General features: G+C 39.1%; 2 protein-coding genes across 4 annotated transcripts in view; one reads left to right on the top strand and one right to left on the bottom strand.

Moving 5' to 3' along the window:
* LOC139109770 (alkaline phosphatase) overlaps positions 1-27,576 on the top strand; it is a 147,665-nt gene that overhangs the window by 59,758 nt on the left and 60,331 nt on the right. The window lies entirely within an intron of this gene.
* Positions 10,852-27,576, bottom strand: part of LOC139109772 (caspase-1-like) — a 30,977-nt gene continuing 14,252 nt past the window's right edge. For both annotated transcript variants that reach the window (XM_070669094.1, XM_070669095.1), the window contains exons 3-5: positions 23,620-23,795; positions 19,360-19,480; positions 10,852-11,380 (exon numbers count right to left, since the gene is read on the bottom strand). In XM_070669094.1, the coding sequence (XP_070525195.1) occupies positions 11,073-11,380; positions 19,360-19,480; positions 23,620-23,795 (605 nt within the window). In that variant the 3' untranslated portion in view covers positions 10,852-11,072. The remainder of the gene's footprint in view (positions 11,381-19,359; positions 19,481-23,619; positions 23,796-27,576) is intronic.

Raw genomic sequence — 27,576 nt, 5'->3', positions numbered from 1 at the left:
ACCGCGGCGCGGATGTTATCTACAAGTCAAAAGGGCGAGGCTATTGCGCGGCCAAGCCGGATAGAGCCGCACTCGTTCCTAGTTCACGAGGGCTAATTACACATCTGTCTTCCGGTACTTTATCGAACCGCGCATCGCAGACGCCTATTTCGTCAAAGTGCGACACTGATCGCAATTCCGTTGACGGTCGTCCGTTTGAAAGACCGATTCCGATATACCTGGACTCCGCCCCGTGTTCCGCGCTGCGCTATTTACACGTCGTATCATTGATTAATCGCCACCCGCGAACCCGACGCGGTAGATCGCGTTTAAGAATCAATCCGTCGGAAACACGCCCACCCACTGCGCGCTAGGCTCGAATATTGGATCATCGTGCACGACTCGCCGCTTTGTTCTCAAATCGTTTAGGTTTTAGAGGACACGCAATTAGCTCAATCCTCCCCGGTAATACCGGTGTTCCAGGGTACTAATACCTACTCCCTGCTCAACTCTAATCTCTTTAATTGCTTCTTGTTGTTATGTCGAAATGCGCGGCAAATCGTATACGTCGGATGATAAATGTTATACACGTGACTGCAATTCTGTTGCGACTGCAAAATGAGAACGTGAATGTTATAACCCGCAAACTGGGCTAATATGCGTTACCGTATCTGTCGCTGGTACCGAGAAATCGAAGAGTTAAAAAGCTCTATTTCCGAGAATACAATTTGAAGGATGTAGTCTTTCAAAGTGTACTTTGCTCTCCAATTTTCACAAAAAGCTTTAGTTACGTTTCGTTTATAATTTCTCCTTTGACCTGACGAGTGCTTTCGCTCCTCTCGCAATTTTTCTCGATTGTATTAGGAGAGTTGCCTCTCGTAGCGTTTAATGGCGGTGTAAGAAACGTAATGACATTAAGAAAATTGTTATTGGTTTTGCGAAGTTTAAAAGAAACTACAATTCCGTTCTCATTTTATTATAAAAGTTGTATAACATTTTATTGAAAATATATTATATTTACGTGTAATTTCAGCTAAAAAGATAAAAGAAAAAAAATTGTAATTAGGATTTCGTTAATATATACTAGGTATATGAAAATGTGAAATTGTTGGAATGATCCATTGTTGTTTGAAATTTATATTGTATGAACAAAATATGTTGCGTAATTAACCAATTTAATATGCACCTACACAAGTAAAGTCTGCTCGATTAATTTCGGTATTCCGGAAACGAAAGCGTAATATTGAACTAAGCTACTTGGAAGATAATACTCGTGGCACGATAACGGCCGCAGTCACCGTAAAACCTTAAGCGTAAAATGCAAAGGTACCATTTCTCGCAGACGCCGAATCGATCCGTGTCTCTCTATCTCTCTTCGCGCGCGTCCGGCACCGCCCTACAAATTAGACTTTTGAAAAGAATAATAAGTGCGCTCGCATGTTACGTACTCGCGGGAAGGATTTGCTTCTCGTGCCCCACGTGGGACTTGCCAAAGTAGATATCCTCTTTTCTTAAGCGTTCGCGCAACCTTCGCCTTTACAGCGATCTTTCGATAAACTGCTATTTCGCGTGCACTCGCGCGCTCTACAGACTTTCATAACTTTTCATATTTACGGTTAGTGCATCTATGAAACGGTTACGAACAAAATATCCAAGTTTTTTTTTTTTTTTTTCACTATCGAACTTTATGCACGGACATTTCGCGAGTCAATGTATGCGAGGGAAAATAATTTCCGTATATCAGTTGATTAGTCTTGTGTTTATCAAAAAGTTTTAGGACCGTGGCATCTAACACAATTAATTACACCAGTCGCTATAATAGCTGGAACATCTTTACGAAATTAACATGGAATTTAACGAAGAATAATTGCTCGATAGAATCCGTTCAATGAGGCTTTCCTAAGAAGATTAGTCGCCGCGGCGTAAATGTCACTTTATTATAATTTCCGACTTGGGAGACACGAATTGATTCGCGGGCCAATAACGCCTTGCGGTAGATAAATCCTTGGACTAACCAGAGACCCGTGGAACTTTTATTTATTACGCATTCCGCCACACACGCGCACACACACTTACACGTACGCGCGAAAGAAAAGATTTATTCCCGGCGATCCGAATGTACGAGCTATCTATAAAATGTCGGACACGCTCGCATAAAATTCACGCCGTCTACAGATCGCGCGGAATGGAAACGGAAAACAAAATGTCCCGTACTCGTACGTCACTAACGAAATGTTAGAATTATGGTTAGTGCAGCAACGCAGCGAGATAACGTCGGCTGCGAATCGAAATTCCGCGGACAGCCACGATCGCTATACGTTCCATTAGGCTAACTCGGGCTTTTCGAGCAAACGTAGACCCGCTGTCTAATATCGATCTCTTTGAAAAAAGCGGCTCTCAGCGAAGGGAGTATAAATATTTCCATTGAAACGTCGCGCACAAAGATTCCCGCCGCTGGATTTAATTAAGCAAACACCGCTTTCGCGATATTTCTGCGCGGGAGCGCGAGGTGAATTTATCTGTAAGTAAATCATTACAAAACGGCCGGGAATTTGTTAGTTTTATTGTCTCAATAAAAAGTATGAGAAACTGACGTGGCGATAAAAACTTCGGGACATTTGTCTTATGCAATCCGTCGCAAAACAAAGGAAGTAGTGTCGACGGCGAGAAACTGGATATATATATCATTGGGCTGGATACGGAAAAATTCACGGAAAGATTTTTAACTGCCAGGTTACAGAGGGTGACGTTTTTAGAATCGCGCCGACGGCGAAGGTTGCGTACTCGCGGCGAAAGAAGATTACGTGAGAGGAATATAGCGCGAAATCCTTGAAAATTGTCGCCGAGACGGCTTACGCACTACGCGAAAGCTTTAAATTTAATAGCGTAGCGCGTTCTGTTAAGTTCTATTTCGGTAGTAAAAGGAAGAAAAAAAAAAAAAAAAAGGGCAAGGTGGGAATGAAATATCGACAAATCACATTTCGACTTCTTATCTCGCGGAACTCTCTTAAAGATATTTAATGTTTATCGAATGCCGCAAAGGCGATTTGAAAGAACGTTTTTCATCCGGGAAACAAGAATCAGTATGGTGGTTTGTCTTTCTTTTTTCAATCACCCGCTATAGATCGCGATTTTGACTTCCATTTACGTAATTTTTTACCGTGAATTAAGTACCGGAGTAGTTCACTATACGGTTCCATCGGTGTTGAGGCATATAGAAGCCTTCTGCAACGTGGATATTTTACAAATGGCGTCGAGGCCGAGTAAATGCGGGTATCGCTTCCTCTTTTTGTGTGCGCGCACCACCGCCGACGGTAAAGCGAAATCTCAGTAATTGGCCCAGCCGCATTTCAAAAACGTCGAGCGACACAACGAAAGATACATCTTTCGCCATAAATAAAACCCGCTTACTGGCGAGTCTCGCTCGGGCCAGCTATCTCTTGCTTTCTCGAAATGCGAATTTCCGCCCCTCAATATTGCTAATTCAAAATGCTCACGATGCACTTGGACGTTTCGACAGGACGTTTATTATATTTTTGGATCGCTGCTCTTGAATTTTTTAGTTCCCCGCGTTTCTGTAGAATCGTTTCTCTCAAGCGACTTTTCCCATTTCGTTCGAGTTCAGATAAAATGAACAATTATACGGAGGTTTTTTATTTTGTCAAATTATTCTTAGTTTTGTATGGATTATTATTTATGGATTAAATATTCTTCTCTTATGAACAATAATTCCTTCTAAATTTTAAATAATTTAATATAGAAATATTATATCAATTAAACGATGATAATATAAACAAGGATAAATATGCGAATGTAACACGATAATAATTAATTAATTAATTTATAATTAGACATACATTCCCTATTGGATTTTATATGTAAAGTACGGTTTCGTGTAAATGTATATTTAATTTTCGTGTGTTGTTCGCGAAATTTTAAAAATAAAATAATATACGATCGAATAACATCCTCCCTTTTATCCTGTCTTTAAAAAGCCGTGCTAGATTCTTATCGCAAGTAAACAGCTCAAATTTTTATTATTTTATAAATTTTAATTTAATTCACCGCGTGTAATATACTTTACTTTTAAATACTTTCGCTTAAGTGTTCAAACTAAATTTTTACTATGAAAATTAATTTATTAAAATAGGCGAATAAAAAAAATTTTTTAGAACGGAATTTTTACGTAACGGAAAGCGATTGAGAATGTAGACTATATGTATACTCCGCAAGTAGTCGAAAAAAAATCGAAATCTTTTATATAGGTACGTACCGCTTATCATCGGCGAGGAGCACAAATTTCGAGGCTTTCTCCTTTTCTTACGATGCTGGGCCGGATTTTCTTCCGCACATAAAATAGCCGCCACACTCGCTTCTCCTCTCGATCCTTATCTGAAACAGAAAACAATTTTTTTGTAATCTCTGCTCCAACAATTCACGATCAGTAAATTATTTTTCAGCGCGTAACTAACTTAGCTAACTGCGCGTAACTGACCTGACTAACGACGCGCTCGATCGACCGGCGTTCTTCATTGTTCAGCCACGTCGTCACCGAACTGACCAGCGGCCATCGCGGTCCACGGTGACCTACTGATCATCGCGCGACATACGCCGCTCACGCCGTGAGCACTTGATCACCGCGCATATGTAACGTACGCCGGCTTCACGTTAGACGAAGAAAATTAAGACGGCACCGTCGATCAAATTCTACCTCGATTAATTTTCAACGATACGAACGATATTTCTATCGGCTGTGAAACTTCCGCGCGCGACAGTACAGATTAATCTCCGGCCGGTATATTCGAAGCTCGGTCGAAGAGAACTGAAACTAATTGTTCACGGCGATTGCCGCAGTGACGCGGATATAATTAACGCAAAAATACGGTTAGAACTTACTTTGAAAGGACGGTATACTTTTCGCGAGTCCTTTCCGTGTTTGGCGATGAGGTTAAATCGCGCCCGGATACATTTCCGCACCATCAGACACGCGTATTACTTCCGGTAAAAGCGGAACGTTCTCTCGCCAAGTGTTTGCGCGATCGGCCGGCGGAAGGAGAACGGGGGAATGGTCCACGCGCTCGCTCGCTCTACTCTTCCGGCTATCACCACCCTAACACCCTTTGTTCTTATCGGTCTTACGCGGTTCAATGCGTGATAAATAAATATATCGAATACTTATGCGTATCAAATAATCATTTTAACGTGGCACGAATTTTTATTAGACACGTCGCGGTATTCGTCGACTAGACAATCGTTAATAATTTCCGTAAATATTCCAAGTAAATAAATGTAATTAATATCCAAACGCATGTATAAATTAAATGGAAAAGAAAGAGAAGCGATTAAAGCGCCGTTTAAAGCACGTGCGTACATTTATGGTTCATTACTGAAAGTTATTGAATGTAAAATAGTTTTCTTTAATGTAAAAGAAGCAAGAGTAAATGATGCGCGCTTTGTAATATAATATATCGCGAAATGTAATTTTCATGTTTAATTATTAATTAAAATTCAATATCATGTATCGGGTTATATTGCACGTGTTTTAATCGTGAGTTGAAGAGCATAAATTTTGTCGCAGCGATAAGTAAACTTACGTTTTGCTCGAGTCGAATTTATTGTTGCCGCTTTGCCGCGATGCCGATCGGTTTTCTCGTTCGTCTCTCACTTCGTAATCGCAAGAACAAACGTCCGATGCCAAAGAGTTATATAATCTTTGACAATTTTAAATAATAAGATTATAGTTAAAAATCGCAAAATTAAAATACATGACGTAACTGAATTAAAAAATATCGACATTTTTATTATCTTTCTTACAAAAGTAATTACTTTTAATATTTTTGGAAAAATACTTCTCGCGCAAAAATTTTATACGAGGAAACGGGATGAACGGTATATTGCGGCCCGCGATGGTGATGCGAACGAACGAAATTTACTCTGTTTTCTACTCTAAAGTTTTATTTTGCATGGCATAGCTGTCAAAAAGTACCCCCGGTTAGGATCGTTTCCAGAGATGTCACGCGAACACTTGAGATAAATTTTGAATGTCTAATGCTGATAACGTGTATGTAATCATGGATATGCACGGTATGAAATGCAGGAAAAATGAAAACACACGAGGTTGCATGGTTATGACAGGGCTGTGCGGGAAGAGAGATCATTCTCAGCATTTTTGTAGAGATATCACCGAAGCGTACTACATATCTTGACTCGCCGTTTGACGTTGAGCTACAGCTGAAGAGCGATGTAATCAACGATACGCCGTAAAACACGGCAGAAATGAAAGCGGATGAAACGTATCGGAAAACCGAAGTTTTATTTTGCATAGATATCAAAAGGGATAGGTGCCCGCGATAGAGGGATGGGTTCTCAGCGCTCTGTCGCGCGAATGTCGCGACAATGCTTCAGCGATCTCGCCGCTTGGGGTTGTGTTACGTAAAAAAAAAAAAAAAAAAAAAAAAAATAAAACATATATGTATATATGTACATATATGTATAGTATATATATGTATAAAAGAAAAAAATGAGCGACCACGTTTACGCGTTGACAACGACGTCACGCCTGAAGGATATCCCGTTGGTCCGGAATTATGGTTCACATGCCGAAAGAGGGCTGGCAAAAAGATTACGTGGCTGTCGGCGCGACGTGGCGAAAATGCTGACCGGGTTGTTGGCCACCGGCGAATCGATAACGCCCCGCGAGATCGCGTCAAAAGCTTTTCGGCCACGTCGGGCTTCATCCAGCGATCCGCGCCATCGCGATGCACCGAAAGGCATTCGCGGATCAAAATGGATTATATCCCGGTGTCGAATGGAGGAGACACATCCCACCCGTTCGTAGTAATTTGCGCCAGCCACCCGGTGGCCACCCTTTGTCCCGATCGGGCCATCGCTTTTGCGAGCGTTTCCGCGGCTCGCGACGTGTTTCAACGGCGTGTTGACGGCCGGCGAATTAGTGGCGGTCAATAACATCGCGATGGTCAATCCCGCGTGGCGGAATTCCATATAGTTGCTTCGCCCGCAACGACAATGGACATCGGTGAGAAAGTGGGCGTAATCTGTGTTTCGCGGTAGCGCAAATGAATCACGTCGTCGTTCTCTCGATAATCGCGAACGAACCGATTGAATACACCTTGTAAAAGCCGAGAGTGACATATCGTATCAATTTTGGTTTCTTGTCGAACGCGTTTATTAATTACTATTAATTTTAAAACTTTACACATGATATTTAAATACGAGAACCGTTCACGTTATTTTTTTAAACGATCCTTTTATTGAATGCGTACTTTCGGTCGGTTATACTTTACCTTCTTTTGCCATTAACGGAATTGGTATTAATCTTCCCAATTTTAACAGCGACAGCAGTTGCTAGTTGCATATACGTATGTATGTACCTACGCGCATATATGTATGCATAAGTTGATGAATCGCGGATGCGATTTCTGGAAGCGGTTGCTCTTACCCGTCGCGCTGTCGTATTTTACCGAGCGCGGTGGCACTCCGTTTCTATCGAAACGAAACCAAAATAGTGATTCCCGCGAGCGCGAATGGGATGGGAAATGTGCGCACAGTCGCGAACATCCGCTCGCACCCGCGCGACGCTTGTAAATGGGATTAAGACGAATGGCACCTTAAGTTTACGCCGCGACGCCGTCTCGAAATGCTCGGCGAGTCGCATTCGTTTTGCTGAAATTACGGCTGGTGCGCGCTGCAGACTGCGTCGCGGGAACGGGACGATTAGCTGTAAGAACACGGCGCGGTATCGCGCGATCGTAGTTTCGATTTTACGCGGCGCGGGTGGCGCGGATTAGCTATCGTCGGGGAGCCCAAAATTACGACGTCGGGCGGGCACGTGTAGCGCACGGCGCAACATCTTGTAACTTATCTTCCTGTGCAGTATATAAAATGTATCGATGATACGGCCGCCTGTACCGGACTGATTTATTGCGAGTCGAGTCGAAACTGCTCCGAAAATGAAATACACCCAACTTGCACCGCACGCCGGAGCCTTAATTCTTTTTCTTTGCGAAAGGAAAGAGAGAAGAACGGGCTCTTCTCGTTTACGATTCGACAGCTCGTGGAATTCGTTTATCTTTACGTTGCCTCGCGGTGTTACGAGCTACTCGGGTTGCAAAGCGCATTCTTTTTAAATGCCCGGATTATGTAACTCGCGACGATCAACACATGCTAATACATTTATGTACATCTGTGAAATACGGTCCCACGTTTTCCGCACGTATTATTTTATAAGAGAATGCATCGTAAACCCGCGGTTGGCGGTTCATGAAAAAGATATATATCGGCATTGTTTGCATATTTATGACGGGGGAAAGTCAACATACCCCTGCAGCGAGGAAGAACGCGATTGGAATTTCTTGATATACGCGAAGGGGAGCTTACCGCCGTCGCGATAGTGAATAAGCTGTAAAATATCAAACGCCTCGAATCATAAAAAAAAAAAAAAATTGCGGCGTTTGCATACAGAGTTCGTGTACTTCGCGCGTAACTCTTGTATGCATCCATCCATATTGATCGGATCAACGATACGATCGTCGAACGAAGTGGTTTCTACTCGACGCGGTGTGTACTCCACGAGCCTCGATAAAGAGACACGAGGGCCTCCCAAACCAAAATCCCTTTCGATCGCGCTTCAGACAAGCCATCCGTACAAATTCGAGAGTTCGCTTTTCGAGGGCTCCACTTAGCAGCACGAGGAGATAGGGTCGATTCGCAATCATTCGAATTGCCAGCCAGAAAGTCAAAACGGTTTAAAGAATTTCCCGACAACGTCGGACCTTTCTTCGTCCCGGTGATTGAATCGCTTCTTACCGCGAGCGCTACGCTTCACTGTTCTTATGTTCATACGTCGCACGTTCACTTTCCGAACGGAAGTTCCAAATTGCGAGCGATAATCTTGAAATCCGTGACTGATTATTTTCGGGACCAAAAAACACACGTCCAAATGTTTTTGATTTTAGAAAAGATAAAAAGAATTATACGAAGAAAAAGTGTTACGTTTATTATCATCGTGCCAGTAATGTTACGAATTAAAGGGATATATTTTATATCCTCTATTGAATTGTTAAAAATCTTTTTTTTATTAAAAAAAGCTTTATTTTTATTTATTAAATATGCAGTTTATTATATGAAGAGAGATTAGTCGTATAATTTTTTAGTTTTTTGTTGCAAAAAAATTAAATACGAATAGGAGAAATAAATAATAAAAAATGAACAATGAATTAATAATAAAAATATAAATACCTGAAAGAATAAATGGTCATATAATAGGTATTACGTTGTGTTTTAAAAAATAATCTCTGCGAGCCAACTTTACATGTAGAATAGTCTTTTACAATATTTTGTAAATTTATTGTAAAATTTTTTAATATATAAATATTTCTATATTTTTATTAAATTCTTTTATTGCATATATTAATCAATAATACAGCTGTTAATTAACAACAAAATTATTTTATTGAAAAAAAGTTTACTAAAAACGAAATAGGATTTATTTTACTTTTTTTTTCTTTTTTGCATTATTCATAACCAATATAACAAAACACCATTGTGAATTTTATTAAACTACAAGTAAAATAAAATATAGCGTTGATTTTCAGCATCAGTTTTTAACAATATTAAGATTATTTTTTTTATTACATCAATATGTACGGTCGTGGTCAGAATGGTTGCAACACATGAAGTTGCAACATGATTTTAAGAAACAGAAAATGCGAACCGCTACATTCGTTTACGTGCAATACATAGATCTGGTCATATCTATGTATTGCACATGAACGAATGTAGCGGTTCGCATTTTCTGTTTCTAAAAATCTTGTTGCAACTTCATGTGTTGCAACCGTTCTGACCACGAGTGTACCATACAAAATATGATACAAATTTTATTAAAAAAAAAATAAAAAAAAAAATTGTAAAAAAAAAAAGAAAGTACATATCGATTTTGGAAATGAGTTTATAATGTGCAAATGTTCGTTCACTGTAATAGAAAAAGATTAATATAATTTAATATTATTATTTAAATTACTGGAAACATTTTATTGTCAAAAGGATACCTGCGTGGTGCATCGTTACGTAACATTCAGCAGTGCGATTAAGCGATACTGAGATTTTCTGTCGGGCATATATACGTATAAGTAGTTTGTATTATCGCCGAAGATCGATCTAGTCGTGGCACGAAGGGGATTACATTTTGCGATAGCATCTGGTTAACGGTATAATTCGTGGATTCCACTTCGCGTCTTCCAAGACAAAGGTTAATAGCGTCTAACTCCTTTGACCGCAGGTATCTAATCTGACGTTGAACATAGCGTCTCAGTCGCACGCATTGCGGTTAATAGACCTCCGGATCTTCCCCTGTCAGTTCACCGATAGCGCTAGGATAGATATTAAGGGGACATAATTAGTTTTCGCTAATTTCTCACGAGCGCGAACACTCCGTGCAGCGACTCCTGCCTGTCACGTTCGGTCTTAAGAAAATTTTCTATCGTCTATTCATACACGTAGATAAGAAAATTTAAGTAAACGTAATTTTATGGCAAGTTAAAATCGACCATCATCACGTTACAGTACTAATTAAAGTGCTAATTGAATTTTTGTATAAGGAAAAATATTGATTAACTGTTCGCGAAGAGAACTGTCTTTACATTTGATATGTTGAGACGAATTTGAATAATGAGAAATTATTTTTTAATTTGATGTAACGTACATCGAATAATTTTATCTTGGAGAATATTTAATTTAATTTAATTTTTCATTGAATATTTTTAATATTTGTGAGTATTTATCACTCTTTTTTTTATGAAGTAACGGGAGAAGGAACATTTTTATTTATAATGTAAATAATTTTTACAATTAATATAAGCGATAATTTCTTTTTTATTTCTTCTTTTCGTGTATTATATTTTTAATTAAATCCTTTACGAGAACTTAACAATCCAGATGTGTTTAAGTCGGAGCCGGGCGATGATCGTTTTCGAAAAGTTCGACGCCTCAAAACAGCTCGACTGGAATCAATCTGTCGATTTTTGCCAGAGAATCCATCATCGTAAGTTCGTTCGAGAACGAATGTTTTGCCACTCCTACGTTACTTTTTCGTGAATCTCGGTTTCCTTTTCCTTCGACCCGCCGTCGATATCGTTCAGCGCCGACGTGCGCTTGTACGGGAAGTACACGAGGCGAGTTAACATCGAGACGATCGACGGGATCTGCTTTTTCCCGTGAAATCTCTCATTCTCCGGCACGTAGGATTGATACTCGATGGCGACGCGTCGGTTAACGAAGGTCATTAGGCTGAGTAGATCGCGGCTGCGACCGTGTAGCTCCAACTCTTCGCAAAGTGCCTGTATGAACCAGGATCCCGAGTCCGGATTGCGCCACGAGTAAAAACCTGAAAGTCGTAACGCGCGGTTTACTCTTGGACTGCATCGAATTGATTTTGCCTCTCCGATACGTAATGAGATACACTTCGCGCAGCCGAGATGTATGGAACGCTATCGATAGCGGATTCTCGGTAAAGTGGATGCGCCGGCGAATGACCCATGACCCGCGATAGTGGCAAGGGAGCGATATACAGCGGGGTGGAAATTTAAAACGTTAGATAATATATGTATCGAGCGCGCGTTAGTTGTACACGCGACACTTACGTACACCTTCTCTCTCTCTTTTTTTTTTTTTTTTTTTTTTACACGTTGAAAAATGTGTAATTTTTTTTCTGGCCTCCGCTGAAAAAAGGAACATAAAGCCTTTGAAAGTATAACGACCTATATGCGAGTAAATAAGAATAGTCTGTGTATTTTAGCAGCTCGAGGCGGAGTGGCTTCTAAAGAATTCCCAGAATAAAAATAAAACGGAAACTAAAATTAATTTTATCGAAACTTATAGAATTGTTAAATATAGTTTACGACGGGCGAGTTGACAGATTTGTTACGACTGAGATAACTCAGTCCCTAATAAAAACTTAGAGCTTTCTAGGGCAATAAGTTTAAATTAATCTTAACTTTCCTCGCATATAGGTACGAGCAACCGCATACTCCTTGCTAATTGTGTTGCGCGGAACAGATATATTTTAACCTGAAATTACAAAGTTCGGTGTTACCTTGGTACAGCACTTAAACTTCTTAGGAAAGCCGCGTACATTCTACATTTAGATGGCATCGAGTCTTAGACCTCACCTAATGGGCTCGGGATTAAGCGAAGTAATGCAGGATTAGAGATAGTAATAACGTTATATGAAACATGATCTTTATAAAATGTTCTTGTAATAAATTGTAAAAGAAAAAAAAAAAGTTATAAATATTATTGGCATGGTTTTAGAAAGTTATAATTATTATGTACTTTCTTATACTTTTTTGAGCATTAACTTCAACTATCTGAAACTTAGTTTTTTAATGTCTTAGATCGCGATCTTAATATTAATGTAAAGTGACGAAAGCGTAACTTCAACATTACTCACCGAACGTAAAATAAATTTGAAATTAAAACGTACGTACTTATGAGATAAGTTACGAATATTTTTTCAACTGTTATTTTTTAAATTTATCTTTAGACATCTTTACGCCGAGTAGCGTTGATACCTATCAAAATTAGATCGCCCTATCTCTCTATCTATTACTAATTGGATTGTAATTCCCGCGATTCTCTAATCCGGGATTACTTTACATGCTGCGTTATAGGTGTACACACCCGGATCTTCCTCCGGTTAAACTGGTTAATTATTTCATCTTTAATTTTGCTATTCCAGTGATCTTACACTGTTAAGAGCTTATCGTCGACTTTGGCTTGAATACAGCGTGATTAGCTCGATGTTCTTTGTAAATGTATTGAATATTGGTTCGACAATGTTATTCAATCGCGTACATTTTCAAGTTATAAGAATGTTATCTACGCGCTCATTGATAAATCTTAATAATTGAACAGTTATAAGCGATGTAAGGTATCGCCGTCATAAAGAATTCGTTGCATCTGACAGGCTGCATTGTAAGATCGAAGTGTATTACAGGAAACGCATTGTTAGAATAGGCAAAAACACACATTTGAATCTACTTACTATTCAAGCATGTGTAAGAATACGTAAGAGAAATCGATTTCTTGATATATTCTGACAACGTGTTCTACTTAAATGGCGTATACAACGTGCGCCAGATTTCTCTTTGCAGCTATTTTTATCTGAGGATCTTGCACCAACGTAGATGGATTTTCTGCGAAAATTCAAGTCGTAAGTGTCCCACGAAAATCTTTAAACAAATTACATATGTATCTACAGATCGCGAGAAAAATTATTTAACTTCAAACTTAACCAGAAAACTTCTGAAGAGTTATCGAGAATTACGAGCGTTCACGTTAAATTTTTCATATCGGGCTTAGAGCTGAGTTTTTTCTCTTAGTTAATCGACGTCGCTCGGCGCATTAATTTGTCGCAATAATTTACACGCCATTTGCCGTTTTGCCAGCTCGAGGGAATCTGGAGCAACACGCGTCGAGCGCTAACAATAACAATAAATACGTGACGCGAGACATCTTGGTGTTTCATGCACGTTTACGTGTGCTCTATGATGTATTAACCATACGTTCGCTACCATAGCGAAGTGTTAAATGCACGTTCGCTATCACCATCGGTATGTTAACTACGCGCTTATCTCCTACATGGCATATTAATGACGCCTTTAGCATCGGGCCAGGTGTTATCCGCGAATTCACCACCGTCCACGTTATTAACAATACGTCCACTTCCTGTTGCATATGTAGACGGCATGCATACACGCTCACCATTAACGAGTGATCTTCTTCCTTGGGATATTAATAGCGTGACTACCCGCGTGCCACACATTATTACACCGCGCAGCCATTATCTAACCGCTGGCTACTACGCGTACTTTGTATCGTAAAGAGAACTCTCCCCCCCGAGATGAGGTTGAATAATCCCATTTATTCGCTTAACGATCGTCAAACTACTTTTAGTATCACTCGAATAGATTCACTACGCAATCGGTATGCGCGCGTTAGATAGATCATTAATAATTGTCACGCGGTGCATTAATGTACGTCAGGATATTATTGAGATTTTAACCTGCACGCGCCTCATTTTAATAGACTCGTCGCGTTCAATCCGCGGATATTAATTCGTTAATATCGCCTGAACGTGCGCGATCGGACAGGTGTAAAATAAAAAATATATATATAAAATAAAATAAAAAAAGAAGTGCCGCCCCGGCGATATGAAAAGCAATCTGGACCATTATTTGCATGCCTCGTGACGAATATACGTGGCGTCTTCTGTTTCTATTACAAACAAATTCTGTTTATCGAATTTGCTTAATGCGGCAGACCGGATATATTCCGCAAACATCATTTTACAGAGAGAATATACTTGCATTACACAAATTCTGTTTGCTCTTCTTAATCGATATAGACGAAGGCGAAGTAGATGTGAGCAAAGTTGCGAGTAAATTTTGCGGCGTATTTTCGCAAATAAGGTGCTTCGCGACCGTGCGAAATTCAATTTCAAGGCAGCCGATGTTGACGCGTAAGTAGCAGTTTTCGAATATTTTTGTTAAATTTAGTAAGGAGATTAGCGTATCGTCTTAATTTCATTCGGGAGTATGCCGCTGGCGTCGTACAACGGCACTTCGGTAAAAGAAAGCGTTATTCGTGCTTCCACGGAGGTGGAATTCATCCGCGATCGATTCACACCACGTGCAAATGGCATTTCAATAGCAATTTATTTTCATAAATGAGATACGCTTTGATAACAACGTGCTAATTTCGGTGGATGCAATTTGCGATTATCTGAGCTCATAGTTATCTCGCTTGGCAATCGACAGGTATTTTTCATTAATCCAATCCCGCAGGATTGACATCGCGTGGTATGCTTTGCCGCTATACGAAACTCTCGTTCGCCAACCTGCCAACGCATTTGTTGGTTTGCCGAGTTTCGATGTATCCTCCCTTTTTTTTACCCCCCTTTCCTACTTTTTCCGTTTTTTTCGCGAATTGTCGCGCTGCAACTCGTACTGGCAATAAATCACTGAAACTACGATCGTAACAAAGTTCGCGCTATTCGATTCCAAATTTAAGCGAATCTCAGTCAAGAGTTTGCAATATTTCTTTTATAGCCTTCCGCGATATTCCCACGCATATTGTCAGTGCGTTCGCATTAGATTTGCAAAGTTCGAGATATCGCACAGTTCTTTCCGAAATTACGCATAGAACACGTTTTCCAACTTCGTTATATTTAAAGGAAAAATATAAAAGGCGCTTCCTCTAACGTATAAAGAAATTCTTTAAATCGAAAAGAAGTAGTAAAATATTGAAAACTAGACAATCGTAAATATCTAAAAACGTTTTTATGCCCTGGGACTCGGAGTCCTAAAAGTTTTCACGTTTTATAGCTTTGATTTATTTGATTGTGACATTTATTAAAATTTATATGTTGCATATATGTATATTCAAATGCAATTTTGTATATAATACGAATCGCTGATATCGTGTAAATAACTTTCATATCGAAATAATTACATCAGGATATTACATAAGTACATATTTTCGGACAATAACATTTATAATTACAAAATTATTAAATCTTGTAATAAATATGGATTTTATCACTCATTTTCAAATCTTTTTGAAATTATAATTATAAATTTTGCGACCGAGAGGAATGCCGCGATTTTGTATTTAATTCGCTCTTGTAATTAGCTCGGTTTGCAATTAATACTCTGGTAATTATTTCTTTGTAATACAATTCTTTTCTCTTTTATGTAAATAATTTAATGGATTTATAAGTGAAGAGAATTATTACTCCTTTAGGATTTAACTTCTGGCTTCTCACCCGAAAGAATAGACAGCTTACGCTTTATTCGTCGTAACTGTTTGCGGGAATAAAAATATTCTCGATTATATATTTTATAAATAATAATGATAATGATAAAATTATTATTATTTTTGTGGACGCGTTAAATATTAAATAGTATTTAATTTTGATTTTTAAATAGAATTTCTTGGCGGCGAGGATAATGTGCCGCGTAACACGTGTATATCTTATTTGATTTGAGAATTGGCTAAGAGAATTAAAACAGAATCCGACTTTTATCCGCCGGCTAATGGATATACGAGAAAAATATGAAATTGAAAGAGGGAAAGAACAATGCTTCTACATCGACCTGCAAGCAGAGATAAAAGAAGAGAGAGAAAGAGAGAGAGACAGAGAGAAAAAAAAATTGCAACGTGAATCTTGGCCGCGAACGGACCGAATGGCTTCAAAATAATCGTTTGGACGAGCTTGGACGGTATCCAAGTTTGAGTCACGGAACGTCTCTCGGTTCTCCACAAAAATGCCGATTTATTTCGTATCGATATCTTAGAAATTGTACGATTATTTTCAACTCGACGCGCCTTTTGTTTCCCGTAACAATAAATCGGTACATCGTGTTACATGCATACCATGTTTTTTAAATGTCTTTTTGGTTTCGTTTTTTCGTTACATCGGTGTTTAAAAATACACCCGGAAAATACGCTTGCGGCACAATTCATGGTTTGATTTAGATAGTACGTACAACTCTATCTTTTATAAAGCACAGCTGGTTTTGCAGCGTCGGCCGTAGAAATTATACTACTTCGTAGATTCAGAGAAAGAAAAAAAAAAAAATTTAGTTTACACAGGTTGAACTTACATTTTGTTTTACAAAGTTCTTCGTACCTTTTGATAGAAAATCGCTGAAAAGCAAGCTCAGGCGTCGTACACTTCTCTCGATTACATTTTACTACATGAAACGTATAATTGTTATCACCAACCTAACCTACCCGTGCCAATTTGCAATTATATAAGTTATACAATTTTAATAACAAAAGCCTCGCAATCAGCTGCAACGTTATCGAGTATCGAAGACTTTAAAGTGGCTTTTGCGACGTTCGACAAAATGTCCGCGAAGGAAACTCCGCGAGGAACAACGGGAGAAGCCGGGAATGTTAGACGCTCGTGCGTATTGTATATTGCTATCGCATGATATATCGAACTATTGTAATCGTATTTAGGTTGAATGCTAGATGCAGCTCGATTCGAAACAGTATTACGAACGCGCATGTATCGATTTATCAGTTGACTGATTGACATTCTCGCTAGACTCCACGCCGTTGTTGTACCCTGTCAATGTGTGTGCCACTGTCAACACAAATTCTCGCACTCCATTAGTAACGGCAAGTCAAATGTTTGCACGTAAGCGGAAACCGCGCGAAAATGTATGCGTCGTATTATGCAGTCGTCGTCGTCGATGCTCGTAACGTATTCGCTTTTAGAGATCTTTTTAGCGAGCGATTCCCAGTTGTATTACACGCGGAAGCGCACGGTAGTTCCAAATACGGTCGTACAATCGAGAAAGAGAGTGAGAGAGAGAGAGAGAGAGAGAGATTCCATTTGAGATTTGTAAACTCCTCCTAATGAAGAACTTAGATTCTCGAGAATTTCCGCCCGCAGTTTCCGTACGTCACACGTCGAATTATACACGTGAAATTTATAAACAGACCGATGCAATCCGAACGCACAATGACTGGCATAATAATTGGAAATTTCAAAGAACAGCTGGCTCCTATCGGAGGTATTGAGTTGCAAATATTATTGGTTTACATTCATTAACGAGTTTCGGTCGGTACGGAAGCAGAAGAGCGTTCGGAGGCAAGGTGTAATCGAGGAATTGGCGTAGATTACCTATACATCATGCAGGCCGTTCACGATGCCTGCATTATTCAGAATAAGCTGCTTATGACGCTATAGAATCTCGGATGTGTGCCAGAAGAAGAAGCTTAATTCGCATTCGCCATATCCGTTTATTGTTTAGTAATCGAGTATATATATCTCGTTAATACTTGATGTCTTCCGCTCAACGGAGTATGAAAACTGGCACTGAAATGCGCTTCAATGCAATTATCGTCGGGGAGTTTGAGCCGCCAGGAGCTTCCGGGGAAGGCGTCACGACGAGCGCAAAGTGCGCCGAGAAATAAATATATAAACGAGAATACAAGGAAATGATACGTAACAAACTTTTGTTACAACAACGATAAATTTAAGGGTGCGTGAATTTTGTTGACGAGCCATCTCGGTTTCTTGGCGATAAAAAAAATTTAGCGGTAAAAAGTTTCGTTACTTCTCGTATTTTAGTTAAGGGTAACGTAAGGTGAAATAATAGAACTTTGTAACAATCAAGTCTTAAATTGGATATATATATTTTTTTTATATCTTTCTATTAGGAATGCGATACTTTTTCGAAGCCTAGGCTCATTGATTTTCGAAGTGGAAATTCCGCAAAGGGAAAATATTACGTGTTGGCTTCCATGCTCAATTTGACAGGTTGTACAATTTCATCTTACGTACCTATATTCGACGGTGTGATTTATCGTGTATCTTTCAAAGTAAATGCTTCCAATATGTTAGCGTTACACGTGCTAACGATGAATACCCGAAGGCTTGAAATTTGAGTAAACATCCTCATTAGCGAGTACCTACCATGAGGGGCTATTCGTTATTTGCACAAGCTTCATTCAGGCGGTAAAAGTCAATATTTTTTTTAAAAAGAATTATTACAATTACATATTAAATATAATTCGAGTTTTCAGCAGGCTGTAGCTGAATATAATAATAAAAATCATCAGATGTACGGCTGATTAAGTTACATATATTAATTAGATTAACTTATTGCTTATATGTATAATATTTATTTAATTTTTTTTGGAGCTGAAGTTTAAATTTCTCAGCTGATACGCCCGCTTTAATACGAAATAATTCATTCACCTTGCATCGTTTGCAAATCACGAACAATCTTATTCGCGAAATTATAATGTCTCTCGCCAAAGTTTCAAGTGGGTATTGGGTAAACGCGTATGTCAGTAAATTGAATTTGGGAAAGCATGTCGGAAAATATATAGTCCTGCATGACTGGATTATCCGCGCGCGACATTCCTATAACTCTTCGTCACACCGCGCCGTCCTAGAGAACCGTTTTCGTTCAGATTCCCTGCATTATCTTGGGACGGGTTGTTTCGAAATGGAGCTTACATGTGCGTTTATGCGCGATGGCAATTCGATGTATGCAATTCGATACCCGTTCGTACGTATAAAGCGATTGAAAGATATATCCTTTTCTCTCGTGCGATTTCAAGATTTACATAAATAAATTAAACGAAGCCAGCGCTGTTAAAAAAATATATATTATATATGATATTACAATTTTATTTTTTTATTTTTTTTTTTTTCAATGTTCTTATATTTAAATGTTCTGTTATTTTTAAAACGAAGTGAAAATCGACATTTACGTTAAACCGTAATGTTTTTATAGATTTCTATGATCCTCCCATACTTACTTATATGTCTATACGTACCGTCGTAAGTGGCGTAGGCGACCATGATATCTGCATAGGTCGGTATACTGTACGTGGGCCCCTTACTATCTGTCTCATGAATAATTTTCACTCCTTTGTCCAGCCGCGCACCGCGGCATGCCTGCGGAAAAGAAAAATGCGCGCGTGAGCGACGATACTAGATTTTCCCGGCACGTAAAAGATGCATGAGATCCACGACGGCGAGAGATTTTCCTACGTGCAAAAACGTCACGGGGAATTGTTTAAAACGCTTCAACGTCGCGTCGCAATCTGATTTGCAAGATTATTAAACCGCTTACGAGAGCCGTGCAATATTTACGCGTACGACTTCATTCGCCGTCCAATAACGCAGCCTCGAATTTTGATTACGTTAATATTCCCTCCTCAAACCATTACTTATGAATATACGTATTCAAAGATATTATGTACGTACCCGAAAGGACATGTGCGCGTGTACGCGAAATCGCATAACCAGTATTTATATCCACCGTGTGTTCCACATTCTCGTTGTGTTTAACATAGAAAAATCGATATGCAACATGAACCGTTATCGGCTATTCAATTACATAAACATGAAACTACATAAACATGAAAAAGAGTTGCAACGATGCAGATATTATAAAACATTCAGTTTCCGATGGCGAGGCTGAATTCAATCCGTAATATTATCAACAAAAATATCATAACGTAATAAACTGTTAGAGTACCATTTTCAATATTTTACATTTCGACTTTTGAAATCAAACGAATATCATTCGCGTGTTATTTAATCGTATCGTACATATATGTATTGAACAAATTTTCATCTTTATCCCGACAATTTGTTCGTCTAATGCGGAAATATTATTTACGGGATGCTGCACTTTTTTTTTTTAAATATTTTTGCTTGATACGCGCGTAACGCTTAAGTTATTAAATTAAGTTCGAATGTGATGGAAGTTACTTTAAAATAAAATAACGAACGCACGTATTTTGCGTTACTTTAACAACAATGGACATTATATAAAACGTCAACTTATAAATTCAGCGAATCTTGTTTTCTCCGATAATTGCACCCCCGTTTTGCAGTAAAACGTTGCTCTGCCGCCTGATATATTAAAGAGTTAAATATTTAATGGCCAACAGCCAAGTACTGCAGTTGCTTCTCTTCGGGAAAACAATAAACTGGTAATAGAACGTACGAGACAATTACACGCAGATCTATCGATGTTTACAGCGTCGTTAACGAAAGACGAGCTCGAACCCGAAGTACAGCAAAGAAATATGGTGGCTACTTGCTTGAGGCGAGCATGGTTGCACACAATGCTTTCAAGTGTGCATAAAATGGTGTTAGTTTCGATAGGTAGCGCTTGAAATTTGTGCGGCCGTACAATTTACATCGCTCGCAAATTATCGGTAATCTCAATCCGCATACAATACCTATTATTGCTCGTATTATAACTATCTCACGTTTCTACCGTGTCATCGTCATATAATTTCATACGATGTATCGGGCGAATCATTAACGCGGGATCGATTACAGTAGCGTTTGCCGGGGAAACAAATTGGCCGACTGACTGTGCGAGGAATTTACTTTCGAAATAATCGACTCGGCATCGCGGCGTGATCTAAGATAATTATGCCCCGCGAGTTACTATCCCTTTGGACCTTCGAATGCATGGCGCGCGCGCGCGCGTCCGTTTGAGACTCGAGACCAAATTATTAATCATTTCGATCATTACGAGCGCCAACTTTATCGCGCTCATTTATCCCCGTCGCGCTTTATCTTTAGAATCATCGATCCTCTAACTCTATTTGGGACGAAAAGCGGTAATTTCGAAAGATATCCGGCAAGTTAGCCCTCCGCTTCTTTTTCTACCGTGACAAAGTAAATTACAATCATTGTCAGAATAGTTGCTCTTGATGAATCGTTTCCGCGCTGTCTCTGCAATTCTCTCTTTCAACTGATACATCAATCGGCGACTTTTTAATCAATTTATACTCCAAGAAGTATGTGCAAGCGGTTTTAATATTTAATTATTTATTTTATTTTATATCAATCTCAAAATCGAACCCAGAATCTTCCGCTTTTTTTAGATCTTTAAAAAAATATTTCTGTCGCGCCTAATTTGCTTTAATTTTTTTTTAAGACGTTGGAGAATTTAATCGTTCTGTACGTATAATTCTCAAGTAATATAACTAGAAATGTACCTAATATTAAAAAATACGTTGCCTCGGATAAATCTGACTGTACACACTAATTGCTCGTATCTCATAATGAAATTATAACTTTTATATCTTCCTTTTTGTCACTTGAATATGTGTACAGCCATACAAATGTCGCGCGCGAGCATAAAGGCGATAACGCGCCGAGAAGTTTTCACGTTTTCCCGCCGTTTAAAATATTCGGGCATTCGGCCGACTAAACATTTGCCCGTCGAGCGGCGCGAAAGCGAGTATGACGGAACTACTCGCGGACGAGAAGAAGAAAAAGAAGCGATAGAAAGGAAAAGAGGAAAAGAGTAAAAAAAAAAAAAATAAAATAAAGGGAGAGGAGATAAAACAAATGTATAGAATATTGCGCGACACGAATGGCCCCGCTCGGCACTTTTTAATTCGGCCGGTGGCGAAATCCCCGAAACGATGCGCGTGCTCGCATTACTTTGGGAATTATGCAAATAACGGTTTTTGCCGTCGCACTCTTTCCCCAGCGCGGATGGACGGGGAGTAATCTTAATTACTGCGGCATTTCTAGCGCGCGAACAGTTTCCATTACATCGCAGAATGCACATATTTCATTGGCTGCGCCCGCTAAAAACCCGACGGCGCACTAATGTGCGCGAGCCCGCAAATCCCTCGGGGATCGCCGTGAGGCAGATAAATGGGGGAGTGTCTCTAAATGGAAAACGATCTCGGTAGGATTATGCCCGGGGAAAGAATTAGATCTAGCGGCGGCATTGTTGTCGGTATTACGACGCGGCCGTGCCGACCCCCGATCGTTTTCGAAACGCGGGACGATCGTTCGCAATTACAACGCCATGCCGTATTTACAGTTGGCACTTGCTCTCGCCGTAACTCCCGCGGAATAGCCATCCGTCTCGGTATCACCAGCTTCGATGTGCAGCGCCCATCCGTTAGAACGCAATTGCAAAAATTCATAAGGAAACTTCGCTGTGCTCTTAATCAGAAACATCCGGATAATGGATATTGATAATAAATATTATAACCCGTCTCTTCAACGAAATGCAAGTGTATTAATTACATGAAATATTTTGACTGTATCGAGCATCAGCAGTTATTGAATACGATCAAATATCTTGACAAGGAAGTATAATTAATTAAATAAAATATGTATGTACTATACGTACGGCTTAAGTTGTATTTGGAAACGACGGGAAAGAAAAACGAATAACGATACTTGTAGGCCGGCCTGTCAATTTTTGTAAAATGATATAATAATTTTGTACGCTTTTTCGATCAGAATAACCGACACGGACGTCGCTCTTGCTATTACGTTACGTTACGGGCGTATGGAATATACAATTGCATTTAACTAAATTTATATCCGCCGCGCAAGAATATTGTATATCAAAATCAACCGGAAAACGTAATATACTTTTTTTTTTTTTTCCTTTTTCGACCTCGCGTTTTATCCTACTCCCTAACGTTATTAAAATACCGCTGTATTTTTATAAAATATAAATGCGGATAGTGCAAAAATCGTGGAACGATTTTACGTGCGGGTTCTTCGCCGTCGTCTCAAATAAATAATTTAAAGCTAATTTCAATGCGCATATTTAATTTCGACTTAGCGCAAAAGCATTCGAGCCGCGGTATTTATATAAATTTAAATAATACAAACCGATATTGATTGTATTTGTGCGAATAAAAAGGATTGAGATATCACGACGCGCCGTTTGGTCAAAAGGCAAATTATGGAAAGGTATTCCTCGCCCAAGAACCCGCGCGCCTATCATGGAAAGCACAATTAACTTCAACACCAGGGCGTACAATAGCTTATATTAACCCATAAATCACTTCACATGATCCGTATAAATCTCCCGCGAATTACTCAGCATGTAACATCGCTTAGACAGTTCACTCGGGATGATCCATCACTCGTGCGATCGTCCGCAGCGAACGAAAGTGGAAAGCGGGTTCCTCTTCTTTAAGGGCGGAACCCGCCGCATTGTTCGCCGAGCACATACGGGCGTAACGTACCGCTACGATTTCGCCCGCTCCGGTTCTTGTACACGGCGAACATCCGTTAGATAGGCGTACCTGAATGAAGAACAACTTCGGTTTTCCGGCCAGGCTAGAGCATCGATCGCCCGTGAAGGGGGTCCATAGCATATCGACTGGATACAGACTGTCGGTCGAATGCAATAGACCCGACTCGCCGTGTGACATTGCGACCACGATCAGGCAGTCGGCATCCGTGTGGTCTTCCGCAGCGGCTTTAATGAAAGGATTAATTAATTCCTCGCGGTGGCCGCTAATAGTCGTCGGACGCGGTCTGGCCTAATAGTCCGTGCACAAACAAACTACGCCGAGGTGAGATTGTGCAGATACCGTTCGCTACATCGCTGCGCTTCCGCCGGCGAATTGAAAACGCTACGAACAGCTGTACCGCGCGGCTTCCGGAGGGTTTGCGCGACTCGCGGCATTAAGGAATTAAATGAAATTTCCTCGAGGTGAAATACGAAGTAATTTATTAGTAAGGCACTCTAAGCGAGTTGTAATCACGGATCGTAAACAATTAAAAATTATATGTACCTCTTTTTTTTCTTTTTTTTACGGCGATTGGAACGTAAATGAGTTTTTCGTGAATTGTTACGCGAGAAGTTAAACCAACATTCTTCAAACAAAGCGTTTTGTCCGGATTATTTTATTTAGTTTCATTTCAAGTGAAATACTTTATCTGTTAAAAATAAATGAAAAAAAACGAGTATACAAAATTGTCTTGATAATCATAAAACGAATTGCCTTTATGAAACAGAATATAAGTTGAGCCATTTGTTTCATTTTTAAAGAACATGTTCGAATTGTTTCTGTGCGTACTAACGTATCTAATATATAATTCTGTAGAAATATAGAAAATTAATTTTAAATGAATATAAATGTTCATACTTTGAATTCTATTTTGTCGTCTATGTGAAATAAAAATGTTTATTACGCAAGATTATATTTTTTATTCTAATTTATAATCTTTTGACGTCTTAGTAATATGATCAAATACTACTTTTTTTTTTTCTTTAATAAAAGTCACCGCTTATCGATTAGATGTAATTCTTCAGAAAATACTCTTCTTTAATAAAGAGATTGATTAATTTATATCTAAGGTAACGATATCAGAGGTTATTTATTACAATATACGTATTATGACGGTTCGCAGTAGGTTAGTGATTATTACAGCACTATCGTTATTTTGCCACAACGAAATAATGGCGTAAAAGAAGCAATATTTTTTCTCTCCCTGTTGTTGAGAGGGAAAAAAAATGCAAAACTACGCATAAACAATAGAAAACTTGGTTGGTACACGCAAAAAATTCTTTTTTATGCTGGAGTATGCATGTACCATTGCAGCATTACGAACGTGTAATATTTTCAGGTATTGCCGTTTTCACCATTTCCATGTTTTCATCGTTTTATCAATCTTGTTGTTTGCTATTACGACAATTCCATTTTTGTAGTATTGCTCGTTCGATTTTTACCATAAAAGAATTTTTTTTATTCGCTCACTTAGTTTTTTTTTTATTTTTTTTTGTTTTACACACAAGATTTAATTGTAATTTAAATATCTTTAAAAATTGTATTAATATATTATAAAGTATGAACGTGACCTGATATAAAATGTTATTGATGATTGAACAGAGTTGTGTAATAAATAACAACACATCGTTCACGTTGGTAATAATATCAGATTGTGTTGGTCTTGATTTTTAATATTAATTTTGTAATTTTCTAACGAGCTAAAAAAATGCTTCTAAATTAAAGACAAAAAATTGTGAAATAGTTATTTTCGTATTGCTTTATAAAAACCTCCGTAGGAATTTAATCCTTTCTTCATTTTTCTGAAAATCCAAGGATTTGCGAGTGTATTCTCTTCTATTTCCACTTCGTGCGCGCTCTTTTATTTATTTTTTCCCTTCTTTTTCCTCTTTTCTCTTCTTACAAAGCTTGTAAGCATTATTTGTTTCTTTCATACCGTTGGAAACTAACAAATGAAATTTGTGGATGATAAAATTATTGAACGTTTTGATCGCGATCTTTGTTACGTTTATGTAAAAAATAATATTACACATTTTGCAAGTGAAGGTAAATAATCATCGATGTATCGTGTGTTTAAGTCCTGATAAATTTCATCTTGCCCTCCCTTTTGCGTGAAACATTGATCTTTGCTTTCGAGCGAGAGCATTATGCTCAACGACGGTCGATAATCCAATTAATTCGCGCTACCTCGGTCCGGCAATCCCACGGCACTGGTGTAATTAAGGAGTTGGATATAAACCATATAAAAGGCACGGGGGCTGCCGCAAAATTCATGCGCGGTATATTCAGCTCGCAAGTCACACATGATGCGGGTGGGAAAATGTTTCGCAAAAAACTTAGCGTGATTACGCGAAACGACATCGTCGTTTGCGCACTGATTCCTCAGAGAGAAACGCGTTTGCCTCTGAATTTACCGTGGACGGTAATGGAAATTTACTCTGGCCGCACACGCTCCAGTACGAGGAAGAAAAAGGATCTTACGTTGTGTAAAGGAATCATCGTGGTCGTGTAGTTACCCTTGACTCGATGTCGTTACACTATATAGAAAGGTAATTGAGTAAAGTATTCGTTGCGGTAGGCAATTATTCGATATCATCTTTGTGACCCGCAGCGTCGTTCGCCTTGTGTTCGTTAATTATCTTTTGTTGGTTATTTTAAGTCACGAAGGGAATTCGTTTTTAACTAAATCGATGCATCTTATTGTTAAAGTAATTTAAATTTATATATAATATTTATTCTATTCGCTTTCGACTTTTCGTAGATTTTAATTCCTCTAATGCCTTCACAATTTTCTCAATGTAATGTATTAAAAAAAGAATTAAGATTATTTTACAATCATAAATAAAAATAACATAAAAATCTGTACCGTAGGTGTGTTGCATTTTTATTAAAATATTCAGTTCAAAATATGGTAAACCGAATTTATAAATTACGATTTTTGTTATTAATACGTAAAATCGACAAATTTAATAACTATAACTACAAGAAGCATAAACAAAATGTAATAATGAAAAATAACGAAAATGTACAAACAGCGTAAAAATACTTCCTCTATCCCTCCACCCACGAAAAATAGAACAATACGTGGATTACAAAAAAGGTAACAATTTTGCTGCTCCATTGGACTTCATTCGCCAGCGTCATCGATCAAAAACCGTATCCGTGAACAAACACGAACTACGAACGTTCTATCCCGTTTTGACTCCGTCATAATTCAAGGTGGCTCCCGACGTGTAGATATCGCCGTCGTTCGAGCGAAGTATAAATTGCGCGAAGTACAGTCGGCCTGTTGTAAATTTAGCGCGGCGGTATACTACGCTGCAGCGGTACACGGGCAGTTAACAACTCGATGAAGCTCTCGCTAATAATATTCTAGTGAAATATTCCGTTCTGATGAAGGCGCGGGCAATAGGGTGCCCCTCGTGTGCGATCGATACAACCACGACGCGCGCTATAAATTCGAAAGTTTAATACCGGCGCTGGTTGATAGTTCTCGAGTGAAACCAACCCCGCGTGGCGAATGTGCGGGATGAACTGGATATCGCGTATCTTCTCTTTGTTCTCGTATAACCGGAGGTAAAATCGGGCACCGTTTGTTTCGACGTCGAGGCCACAGAATGGGGCCTCGAGTGCCGAAGAGTTTCGGCTCGGTGAAGTTATTCGGGCGGAACTTTTGTAATCTTTACGGTTAATAACGGCGTTGTCGCCGCGGATGTTACATATTAACAAGTATCGACAGAAGTTTACTTGAGATGTTTAACGGCGACGGATAGAGAGACGCGAAGAGACGCGCCGTCCATTTAGAGTTTTGATGAGGAAAATTCAGTGTTCGAGTAATCTGTATTCAAGAGGAGGTTCACGATGTCGTGCACCTCGAGGAGATTGGCGAGCGTGGTCGGTGAGATAGGTGCGAAGTACTCGCGCGGAATATGCGAACAGCGCCTGTGTCATTCCTTCGTGTTACAG

The sequence above is a fragment of the Cardiocondyla obscurior genome, linkage group LG18, assembly GCF_019399895.1.
Source record: "Cardiocondyla obscurior isolate alpha-2009 linkage group LG18, Cobs3.1, whole genome shotgun sequence".
Classification (NCBI taxonomy): Eukaryota; Metazoa; Arthropoda; class Insecta; order Hymenoptera; family Formicidae; genus Cardiocondyla; species Cardiocondyla obscurior.
The sequence above is the reverse complement of the archived record's forward strand: the minus strand, read 5'-3'. Positions and strand labels throughout refer to the sequence as shown.